This window comes from Marmota marmota, unplaced genomic scaffold (assembly GCF_001458135.2).
Source record: "Marmota marmota marmota unplaced genomic scaffold, marMar, whole genome shotgun sequence".
NCBI lineage: Eukaryota > Metazoa > Chordata > Mammalia > Rodentia > Sciuridae > Marmota > Marmota marmota.
Window position 1 is genome coordinate 19,391,875 of NW_026000108.1, and position 12,415 is coordinate 19,404,289.

The 12,415-nt window shown below is 43.3% G+C and overlaps 1 protein-coding gene and 1 non-coding gene across 3 annotated transcripts; one reads left to right on the forward strand and one right to left on the reverse strand.

The window, feature by feature from the left end:
* On the forward strand, positions 1-8,448 carry Smim20 (small integral membrane protein 20). Of its 2 annotated transcripts, none has more exons than XM_015482009.2 (3): positions 1-166; positions 6,962-7,018; positions 7,798-8,448. In XM_015482009.2, the coding sequence occupies exons 1-3, from the start codon at positions 58-60 to the stop codon at positions 7,833-7,835; spliced, it is 204 nt and encodes a 67-aa protein (XP_015337495.1). In that variant the 5' UTR covers positions 1-57; the 3' UTR covers positions 7,836-8,448. The 2 variants fall into 2 exon arrangements, with proteins under 2 accessions (XP_015337495.1, XP_048640247.1); XM_048784290.1 differs by lacking the exon at positions 7,798-8,448 and adding an exon at positions 860-906 and having other exon boundaries at positions 7-166; positions 6,962-7,004.
* LOC125610994 lies at positions 5,871-5,977 on the reverse strand. The gene has a single exon (XR_007341108.1). It is a non-coding gene; the product is annotated as a U6 spliceosomal RNA (small nuclear RNA).
* Positions 8,449-12,415: the final 3,967 nt, after the last annotated feature.

Sequence of the window (12,415 nt, forward strand, 5' to 3'; positions counted from 1 at the left end):
CGAGGCTTCCGAGGGTGAAGGTGCCCTCGCGGGTCCGGGCAGCCCCCGCCGGGCAACATGTCCCGGAACCTGCGCACCGCGCTCATTTTCGGCGGTTTCGTCTCCCTGGTCGGCGCCGCTTTCTACCCCATCTACTTCCGGCCCCTAATGAGGCTGGAGGAGTACCGTGAGTGACCTCTGGCCCCAGTCACTACCCCCTTCACCCCCACCCGACCAGTCAGTTCCACGTGGTGTCTTGGAAAGAGCTGGGCTGAGTCGGGCAGAGCAGGTTCGAACCCCGCAGCATACAGCTTTGTGACTGCGACCAAGTGGTTCAACCTCTCAGACCCTCAGCCTTCTCTTCTGAGGTGTCTCTGCACCATCAGTAGTCAGCTTTTGGGAGCTTCAGAGATGATGAGATATATGAAATCAGTCTGCACATAGTAGGTCAACCTAATGTTAATTCACATTCATAGTTAACACAAGGTTTAATATGCTATGTCAGATTAGGTGTAGGTTGGATCATTTAATTTGTACAACCTCCCTTGAAGTAGAAGTTATCACCCATTTTACAGATGGGGAAACTGAAGCCCAGAGAGGTGGTATAACTTGCCCAAGGTCACACAGTAAGTGGCAAGGCAGATATTCTAACCCAGGCTTCTGTTGCAACCTCTTCCATACACCCAGGCTGGGAATGGTGATACAGCAGGGAGGCAGATGGAACTCCCCTCATCCTGAGCTGAAAGGTGTTGGTATTGCCCTTCATTTCCATTCCCAAAGATGTTTTTGAGTGGAAATATTTCAAACCTAAGCTGCTAACCTGGTTTTTTAGCGTGTTTTTTTTTTTTTTTCTCTTTTTCTTCCTCAAATCGTTTTTCAGATTGCACTGGTTTCCTTCATTTTAAGCTGGTTGCTCACATGACAATGGTGAATATCCTGGGAGTAATTTTCCTCCTTAATCATTCAAGTCCTATCATTCTAAAAGCCAAACTCTCCTTCCTTGAGACCTATACCTCAGCAAGGATTAGCACTTTGATACATCTGAAACCATCTGTCAGAGAGAAAATATTCAGCATTAGAGGCTCATTTTGTTCTCCAGGAAACCTGAATCATCTTGAAGATGGAAGAGGGCCAGCCCTGCCCCTGGAGAATATTAGTGGAGGCTGAAAGCTTGGTGATTTGAAGGCAAAAGCTCCATGTAAATGTTTGGCCCATTACAGATGCTACAGCATTTGATTTCTGGAGGCAGAGCATTTAGTACACACTCCAGTTTCCTTGTAGCTGCTTTCATCGGCCAGGTCTGAAATGGCCTCTGTACGTTCTGCTTTCCAGCCTGTCTGCATGCCCCTAACTGGGAGTAAATATGGGTCTGCATAATCTGCTTCCGTTTATTTACATCCTGTAGAATTGAACTTGGGACAAAGCGTCTGCTTTGGTCCCATTAGAAAGTTTCAGAGCCAGCATCCAGCATTGTGGTGCACACCTGTAATCCCAGCAGCTTGGGAGGCTGAGGTAGGAGGATCGATAGTTCAAAGCCAGCCTCAGCATCTTAGCAACTAAAGTTGCCCTAAGCAACTCAGTGAAACCCTGTCTCTAAATAATATATGAAAAAAGGCTGGGGATGTGCCTCAATGCCCCTGGGTTCAGTCCCCAGTTCCAAAAAAAAACCCCAAAAAGTTTCAGTTGTGAAGACTAGAGCAGTGGTTTCCAACTGGGAATGTTTTTGTCCCCGAGGACGTTTGACCCTATCTAGAGACATCTTGGTCCTCACAACTAGGGGAGGAGTGGGGGAGTGTAGTACAGGTATCTACTGGATAGAAGCCAGAATACCCTTCTGCAGTGCACAGGACAGTCCCCTGTGGCAAAGGATTACCTAGCCCCAATTGTGAAAGGTACCTTGATCTAGGGAGAGTGGTTTTACCTCCACTGTTGCTGGGAGGGATGGGGAGCCAGGAGAGACTGGGTCAGGGAAGGTACTGGACAGAGACAGTCCTCGAGGAGAGTTGGTATGAACTCCTAATCTCATGCACAGAACTGTCTTGGCCACCTCTTCTACCAGCTCCCTCTGTTCCTCAGGGTTGGGGCATACTGAGGAGAAGGCCACAGTTCTTGGAAGGTTAGGGCAGGAGCCCAGTACCTGAAAACTGGATTACTAGTGAAAAACCGGATTTGAATCCAGAGCTTGCAGAGAACAAGCCCCAGCCATGAGCTGGAACATCAGGTCACTTTGGATCCTTTGGTGGGGCCAGTTGGGGTTTGGGGAGTATGGGGACAGGAATGTTCCAAGGTCACTGCTGGAATAAGCAGAAAAGGGGCAAAAGAGTACTTGGGTAAAGTAGAGCCAAGGAGCTTTTCCGTGTTTGCCAATCAGCGGCCACTGTCACAGCGTGCCTTACAGGACTTCATGTTGACGTTCAGTGCATCCGCAGCTCTTTCATTAACTCAGCAAGACTTTGCCCAGTGTTGCATGAAGAACATGGTCAGCTCTGTAGCTGATACTCAAGTACTGCGGTGAGCACTGGGGAGGTGGCAGTTGGCCTTGGGGGTCAGTGATCCCATACCAGAAGTGTGGTTCCAGGTTTGCTGTTCTCTGGCAGGAGCCCTGGACGTTGCTTTCAGCTTTCATCCTGTTGCATAGCGTGGTTTGTCTAAAGAGCACTTAGGGAACGGTGCAGATGGCTGGAACTAGAAGCCTAATTTGTTTGAATTCTAGAACCAGGCAGTGATCCTGAACATGGCCTTTTAGAAAGAACATGCATTTTAGGCATTGAGACCAGCTGGTAGTAAACTGAGAATGAAAAATCATTTTCATGACCGTGTTCATTTTTAATTTTAATTAGATGTGCATAAGCATAAAATCAGGGTTGGTTTTTTTTTTTTTTTTTTTGCCAGAAGAAGCTTTAACTCATCCATTCCTTCATTTGGGTGACTCATTCAAGGTCACCCAGCATGTTAATTGCTGAGTGGACACCAGACCCCAACTCCCCCACCCTTGTCTGCTAATGCTTTGTCACAGTGTCTTTAAGACAATGAAACATGTTCCAGAGTCAGTCCCATTCTCGGGTTGCACCCTGCTGCCCCGTTTCAGAACAAGGTGCAGGAAATCCATTGATGTGGAAATCTTCTTGCCTTGCAAGGGCATTTCCCATCACATGCTAGGGCTTAGAAAGTGCTCTTCATTCCTCTTACCTTATAACCAGCCGACACTCACAGACTCCAGCCTTGGATTCTTGCTGGTGTTGCGAAGGCCCCCCCCCCACCAATAGTTCACAGTGTAGAAGGAGCCTGTGAGTCAGGTGGCCCTTTGGCTCCCTTCACCCAGCTAGTTCACACAGCTATCGTGGCGGGTGGATTCTTCTCAGCCTCTGGCTCACAGGTGCTCTTGTGGCCATCTGGGCTCTTGGCCTCTGGTTCACACTTGCTAGTACTGCCATTTGGGTCCTGTTAGCCTCTGTTCTCATTTGCTGCTGTTGTGGTGTGGTGTGTCCCTGGCCTGTGGTTCACACCTGCTGTTAGGGCCACTTGGTTCCCCTTAGCTTCAGATCACGCTTGCTTCCAGTTCTGGACTCCCCCGCAGCAGGGTGTGTGCCAGACACCACAGCAGAATGGGAACACAAAGTATCTTTTCTAAATATTTGTATTTTTAAAGGATTACTTTGAATTAATCAACATGGAACAGTCTCACTGTTGTTGGGCTTTCTTATATGTGTGTTTTACTCTTGCTTTTTTTTTTTTCTAATAAGAAAAACCCAAACTAACAGAAAAATTCCAAGAATAGTACAGTAGGTTGCTCTGTCCTTCACCGAGGCTCACCAGTGGTTAACATTTGCCGCATTTGCTTTCTCCCCTGTAGGTAATACACACATGCATACAGGTATTTACACACACAGTTATAGTTACGTATGTATTACAATTACTGCTACTGTTTTGCTTAACTCTGTGAGACAAAATTGAAGGCAGTGTGAGCTTTTGTTCCTAAACACTTTAGCCTTTCTAAGAACAGGGACCTTTTCTTACCTAATCACAGTAGTCTTCCAATCCAGGAAATTCAATATTGATAACAATGTTAGCATCTAATGCATATCCATATACAAATTTAGCATTTTTTCCAGTGATGTCACATTATGAGTTGCTTTATTTCAACTCATAATTGGCAGGAAAAGATGGGGGGGAGAGAGATTGCCAAGGTCCTATTTTGTACCTATTTCTGTCTTCCCACTACTCTTTCCTTAGAGCACCCCTAGCTAGTAGCTCCCAGGTTGCTGAGGGAACTGGCCCTTAAATATATTGCATTTGTTTGTAGGACTGTCAACGTTAAATATAGTAACAAGTCACACGCTAGATTTATTTTCTAATATGGACATTTAATATAAGGATATGTTTTCATTTTCAAAGACTTAAAATTATTAGGTGGATTCTCTTACTACTGTATGAAATCAGCCACCTGCATGTGTAAACAACTTTAATAATAGGGCTTGGCCCTTTGACTAGAGATAAGGATTCTCAATTAAAACTACAAATCAAACCACTGCCTTAGCACCAGGGGGCAGAGTCGGGCTTGCTGAGACACCAGAGTGGGGAATTTTTCCAACCCAGAGTCCCATAGTTGGCTTTTAATCATTTCACTCAGGATAGAAACATGCTCATGACTAAAGTCAGTAATTAGCTTATTTGTCCATGCCATTCAATCCCTGGCTTTCACCATTGCCCTTTTCCTGTGGTTTTTATAAATTTGCGATTTCTCCAGTGATAATAGAAATCTGTCCACCTCATCAAGTTGTACTGGCTAAATCCTGAGAGAACGAGTTTGAGTTTCTGTCTTCCTTTTAGCATATTCTGCATTCACAAATAAGGTGTCTTTGTGTGGAATCATGAATTTACATAAGACTGCTTTGGCCTCAGAGTATTTATAAAACATTAATGGATTAAAGAACCAGCGGATGTAGATAGGATGCTAATACCTGGGTATTGCTTGGTAGGGACTGGTTGAAATGCCTGTCCAGGCCAGACTGCAGAGGTGTCTGCATTAGGACAAGGATTAGAAAGAGATTATGGTCTATTTAAAACAAATCCTCAGCCTCTTTCCAGCCTCATTAGCAGTTAGCAAGAAAGTGTGGAGACAGGGATTCCTTTCTCTTCACTTGATTCTCCATTTCATCATAAGAGGTTAGAACACAATTAGGCATTCTGTCCCTGCCACCCGAAGTTGGCTTCCTCTCATGCTTGGCAGTCTGCCAGCGTGTTTGGTGTCGCAATACCTGCTAAAGAATGTTCCGGTGTACCAGGGTGACTGCTTTTCTTAAATTTGTACATCTCAAATACCTTCTGACAATTATCTTTCAAAAGGCATCTCTGCCCTCTTTCATTATATCAGAGAATAGGCCTTTTAGATCTGGAAAATTATCGGGTTTTGTTCCTGGCAAGACTGATGACAATGTGTGTGATCTTTTATGAGTTGGCATTTTCTCGAGCATGTTTGGGACATCCATACTTTGAGACTTACATATGGCCAGTGTGGTCGGGCTCAGTCCTACAAGGGTTACTGTCTAGGCAATGAGAACACCTTTTGTGTTATCTCAGAAAGTATAACACCTTAGAGGCCCCTTATCACCCACTTGTGTCGGAAAAAGTCTCTTGGCGTATCTAGGTTCAGAGGGTCTTGGTTAGCCACCTGCTGCTTTCAGAGAGGTGGGAAGGCAACCAGGCCATTGTCTCTAATTGGTGTCTTCTCCCTCCCCTTCTTAGAACTGGATACCAAGATCCCCATCAGCTCCATTGCCCAGTGTTTTATTTGCCAAAGCAATACTTAGCGCTGATAAAACTATCTGGTCATTTAGGATTGGCTTTCTGTCACATCACTTAGAAGCAAGTTCAGTGAATCTTTTTTTTTTTTAAATATGGAACGCTTCACGAATTTGCGTGTCATCCTTGCGCAGGGGCCATGCTAATCTTCTCTGTATCGTTCCATTTTTAGTATATGTGCTGCCGAAGCGAGCACAAGTTCAGTGAATCTTAAGACTGGGGAAAACCCTGCTTCTTGTACCTTTATGCTTGTGTAACTTTATGAGAATCCAGAGGCCAAAATAAAGAAAATAGCCTAATATTAAATAAGAGCTAAATGTGGACTAAAGAAATGCTTGTCTGTCTGATTAAAACAGAGGTCTGATTACAACATTTAATTACTATAATTTAGTAGTAAACATTCTTTGGCTCCCTGAGTCTTTCTTCTAAAAAGCTCCCATTTGTTTGTCAAGATACTTAAAATAATAAGTCTTTTGTTGTCACAGTCCTCGGGTTTATTCTCAACCACTTAGAAAGATGTGTCAGAGCTCTTGAAGCCCACAGTCATAAAATGCCCAATTTCTCTTGGCCCTGGCCTGTTGGACATCTCCAAAGAGATCAGCTTCGCCGCCTAGCTACAACGCGCTTGCTAATTGGCACAGCACCTGCAATCAATTAGGGAAGCTTCAATTATCCAAACCAAAGCCACCCACCCAAAGATTAATTTTCTGCTCTATTTCCTATCAAAAACATAGCATATTTAGCTCTGCGTCTAGTCCTTCAGTGGAGTGCGTTTTAGACATACAAACGACATCATTTTCTTGTTAATTGTACTTGTTCCTTCATTTCAGCAGCCTTCCGCTTGTAATATCACGCCCACCAGTTCTTTCAAAATTGTTCTTTTTCTGTTGTTTTGTTGCCTTTCCAAAATGCTGAGATCACAGGAAAAAGATGTTAGTTGGGAGCTTTTCTTTTGAAGTTGGGAGCTTGCTTTTTTTTTTTTTTTTTTAATTGAAAATACCCCATCTTTTTGCATTATAGGATCTTACTTCCACAACCTAAAAGCCTTGAGTAGCCACATCTCTGAATTTAATAACACATAAATATTGTTGCTAATTGTCCCATGTCATAGGCTGATGTAAATACAAAGATTTCTCTCTCTCCTCCTCCTGAAGAGTAATTGTTCTGTTGTGTTTCTCAGAGAAGGAACAGGCCATAAATCGGGCTGGTATTGTTCAAGAAGATGTGCAGCCACCAGGTAAACTAAAGAAAAACCAATCCAAACCGAGTCCCCCTGGTCCCTTTGTGCTGTGTGGTTTGTGTGGGCTTTGCCATGGAGGGGCGAGAAGGTGTAGAAACTAGATTGTGATTTTGCTACTTACTTCATAATAGTTGCCATTTTTTTTTATAGCTGTTATCTAAGACTTCATTTTCAGATTTCACTGCAGAATACTTATTGCAAGTTTGCCGGTCCCTCTGTTGCATCTGATAAATAAGCGTAAGAATGTAACAAGTATACAGTTAAACAGGAAGCATGGGTAACTGTTTTGCAGAAGTATTTACCATGTACCTATTTAAACCCTGCCCTCACAGGAAAATCGCATTTACTTGTGAGCTATTTTAATTGATGTGGGATTGGGCTTTATGCAAAAGCCCAAAAAAGCTCCCTTCATGGCTGAGTAGGTCAGTCCTTTAAGATGATCCAAGTTGGCTGAGAATGAGAGGTTTCCAGCTTATTAACCAAAACTCTCATAATCTGTGGCAACATTCTTTCTTTCTTTATTTGTTAACTAGGCCAGATCTGTATCTTCCTGTTATGGGGCGATTTCTGAGCTGTTTAGATGCCCCTTGTGGCTGCCGTGTGGCTGGGTGGCTTCCCAGTCATTTCACTCCTGGGTTCCAGCAACTGGCTCTTGCTCTCAGACCCCATGGGAGTCGCACTACTCAGTGCCATGGATGTCGTTTTGTTGGTTTGGATTTGAGGGGGTGCTGGGACATTTATAATATATCTTGAGATATTCATGTTTCTTCCTATAGGGTTGAAGGTGTGGTCTGATCCCTTCGGCAGGAAATAAGAAGGCCACCACCAGCTTTGATTGTGGAAGGAGACATCTGCATGCTTTTGACTCAGCATTGATAGAGTAAACCACCTCACTAGAGAGATGGCTGGAGGAGAAAGTGAAAGCTGTCAGTAAGAGGCCTGTAATAAAGACTGTGCACAAGGACTGACATTCCCTCAAGAATCAGAAAAATCCTGGAACACACTACACCATTAGGAAGGTTTTCATGACTCGGCTGACTTTGTTGCACTCTTGCAAGGCCATTCGCAGGAGATTTGCTCGTCACTGAGTCTTCATCACTAGCCGAGCTGCGCTACAAATGCATAGAACTCGTGGGCTTAAGGAGGTCCATGCCTCTTTGCCCCTCCAAATGAGAGATTTTGAACTGCCTCCTGTGGCTCTTTGAAAATGGTCAAGTTGATAAAGCTCTTTGAGGACAAGGTACTTTGTGCATTTTAAAAATACCCCATTCATCTCAACCATCTCTTGTTAAAAGATTACTCCATGTTAGAAAAAAAAAAATGCAAAGTGAATCAAACTAGACCAGTGCGCATGTGTAGAAGAAATCAGTGGTGAATTAACAAAAGTGAAAATGTGTCTATTAAAATGATTTATTTTTACTTTGCAATGGTGTATTATTTTTTTCATAAATCTTTTTGTGAACTAAATTATACACCAAGAAGTACTGTTTGATTAGACATTTGTGAAGTGTTCACCTGTTTGTTTGCATTATAAGTGAACATTTTAAAGGTAAATAGCACATTTGTTGAGACAAACATTGAATTCTCTGCAGGTACCTTCCCAGGTGCTGCAGTAATGAAAGTGAGAATTGATTCTTTTTTCTTCTTTCTGCACTTCCCTCCTTCCATTCCTTTCCTTCTTTCCTTTTATTTTTAGTGTCCTGTCCTTGTGCCCTCGTAGCCCCTTATGAGATTGCATGCTTCTGAAGAGTCGTGGTGCCTTGCATATTATTGTAGGCTCTCCTCAGAGGAGATTATTGACGAGGTTAATTTTATGATTGTGAACTTAGCATTTTCTTAACAGACAACTGGCCCAATTATATAATTATTGTCAAAAAGAAATAAGATTGATATGTCCAAAACCAAAGTCATCATTTTTGGTAAGTATTCCCCAACACTTAATTGACTTGCAGTTAACAACTCAACAGAGGAAGTTGACTAATTAGGGGTACATTTGCTCTGTTTTCCTTGGAGAGGTCACCAAGAAGTTACAGAACTTAAAGCCAAACTTCTGCAGATGCTTGATATTTTGTTGTGACTAAGGCAAGTGCCTGGTACCATCTGCTTTGAAAGATGTCTAAGCTAACATGACTGTGACTTCTGCAGAGGAGAGCTGTGGGGCCTTGATTGACTGTCTTTGAGGAAACAGGCCTAGATTGGTTTCCTGAGTGGGATCTTTGTCCTGGGCCTGTCTCTGCCCTTAATCCACCTCTTTGCAGAAATAAAGGAGCTGTGTGTCCTGCCCAGTCGTTTTGATGTTGGTAACAGAATCACTCTTCCTGCTGTCAGACGTGTAACTTCAGACTGTTATCCACACTTGACAGAAGCTGAGTTGTAAGAGATGCTGTTCATGAGGATTGACTGAGGGCCTTGCCAGTCATCTGTGAGTTCCCAGGTGCGCCCTGAGGATAATAATAGAAGCACTTGAGAGGTGTCTTAGTCAAGACCATTCAGGAAACAGAATTATAACACTGGTTAGGTTTATTGGCTTCTAACTTGTTTTCCAGGAGAGGCATTATATTTCCCAAATATATTGGATCACAGACCATTTTCCACTTTACCTTCTGGGATTTTTGACAAGCAATGTCCTTTGGGGAAATCTTCCATCAAACTAGCATTTCTTCAGCTTTTTAGCCTTGGGACACCTTTTCATTCTTAAGTTTTCAGGAACTCTAAAGTGATTATTTATGTGAATTGTTATGTCTATAGATATTTACTATATTAGAAATTAATTTTGAAAAATTCTATCATTAAAAAAATATAATAACCCATTAAGGCATATTTTTGCTTGAAAATTTTCTTAAGACAGAATTTGCAAACTTCTTAAACATCTGGCTAATAAGACAGCCGAGTTCCCACATCTGCTTCTGTACCGATCTGTTGCAGTATCACCAAGTGGTCTCTAGAATACTCTGCTCTCCTAAGGGAATGAGAGCAAAAAAGACCAAAATCTTTCTCAGTACCAAGAAGATGGTCTTGGCCATGCAGATGCTCTGAAAAGGTTCCAGGGACCTCTGGGAGTCCATACTTTGGAGTCCAGTTTTCCCCAACACCTTGTATCTTAGGGTTTTAGTATGTCCATATTGGGGGAGGTTATAACAGGAGGGGAGAAACTGACATTTCTTATTGTTACTTTTGAAATAAAGCTTGGCCCTTTCCTTTTCAATGCCCAGAAGACCTAGATTGACTTTTTAAAATCCCACTTGGTACTTTAATCCTGTGAACATTGATTTATGTAACTTGATTCCCTCTCTGCACTGGCTGATGGGAAGCACAACCGCACTTGTGGTCCAGCTTTAACAGTAGCTACAGCTCTGTGAAATATATTTGGGCCATTGTGTTCAATTCATCCTTCTCTTTATCCTATCAGTTTCCTTCCTCTTTTCTCACTTCAGTTTTCCGTCTTATGTTTTAGATTCCCTCATTTTAAGATGTGGGAGAGTATAAGTAATATGTATTTGATCAAAAAGCCATTTATAGTTTAGTAGAGCAGATGAAGTAAATTCACAAATAAGATTAAAATAGTGCAGAATATTAAAAGTAGTTATCATCTACTAACCCTGGACATAATGCAAACCCAGTGTTGCATTGGTTCCTATTGCCAGCTATTTATGCAGCAGAAATGCGTGCCCAAGTTCACCAGCAGACATACGATAGAATGTTTATAGCAGCACTGGAGACCACCCAACCACCCACCTAGAGGACAACGAATGAATAAACGATACACTCAGGTTGGAGTACGATGCTGCAATGAGAGTGAACAAAGCTGAATGAATGAACAAAGCCAGTGACAAGACTCAGCTTTACAGCTGGAAGCCAGGGTAGTGGCTGCTCTTAGGGGAGGGGAGTGACAGGAAGTGTCGGAGGAGGTGTTCAGGGTGTTAGGTTCTCTTGTGATCTAGGAACAGGTGCATGGTCATGTTGAGTTCCTGAATATTCATAGAGCTCTGCAAATAGTAACTTTTCTAAAAACGAATTCAATTAAATCATTGAATCATTTATTCAATTAAAAGGTTTTAAGAAGAGGTGCAAAGATTGACTTTAGAAGTAAAAAGGTTGTGTCTAATCATGGAATCAGAAAACTTTCTAGGGAACCAGGTTGTTCAATGGCAAAGGGATGGCCAAGTCCTGTGGGGTTTGCTGGGAAATTAGGAACACTGATATGGTCTTGTCACAATATCTAGAACATGGCAGGAGACGGATTGATGACAGCTACTATCATAGGGGCTAGCTGACATTTGAACAGATCCATTGCTCTGGTATGAGTGTGTTCCCCAAGGTTCACATGTTGGAGACTTGGTCCTCTATGAGGAAATGTGAGGTGAAGGATCCTTTAAGAAGTGGGGCCTAATAGGGGTCCCAGACATTACTGGGAGCGCCATCCTCAGAAGGGGTGAAGGTACCTCTTTGGGGCTCTAAAGGTCAGTTTGAATAGTCACCTTGATTGGATTAAGAGATGCTGATGATTAAGAGGCTTCTGGGTCTGTCAGTGAAGGTGTGTCTAGGAATGATTGGCATGTGGGATAGTGGACTGAAGTGGAGACCCTCCCTAAGTGTGGGCAGCACAGTCCGATAGGATGGTGGCTTGGATGGAATGACAGTTGGAAGAACAAGGAAGCAGCTGCAGATGCAAGCTCAATTCTCTTGAACCAGTTCTTGATTGCTGCTGCGATCACCTGAGGACATCAGACTCTCGTTCCTTCACTCTTCTACAGCAGACTCTGCCAGTGATTCTCCAGGGAGTTTCTAGAAGCCTTTGGTCTCGGACTGGGGTAGCACTGTCCATCCTTCTTGTTCTGGGGCTTCAGCCTCTTGGGCTGCGTAGCTACTGGTTCCTCCAGCTGTCCAGCCTGCAGATGGCCACTGTGGACTATACAGCTTCTGGTCAAATAAGCCAACCTAATAAGTCCTCTTTTTATAATCATAGCAACTGTTGATTCTGTTCCTGCAGAGAACCCTAATGCAGGGACTCTGAGCTCCAAGGGAGCAATAGGAGTGAGCCTGACCCTGACTCACTTTCAGGCTTCCTGTTTTATAGTATGTGCTCCAGCCATGATGCTGTTAGGCCCTCCCCAGGCCCTTTAGCCTCTAAAACTGAGCTAATAAACCTCTTTGTAAAGTTACCCTGCCTCAGATACTTGGATATAGTACAGAAAAACAGATTCGTGCAGCCATGAGAAGGTCCTGGGGCTCCGACGTGCAGTGAGAAGGCTGTAGAGTCTAAAAGTCACGCACACGTTTGAATGATGGTTTGCTTTAGGTGGAGGTTTTTATGGGGTGAGTACTATACAGTGCCTCAGCTGTTACCTTGCACCTGGTGTGGTCTTGTCACGTAGTAGGCACTCAGTAATGGTG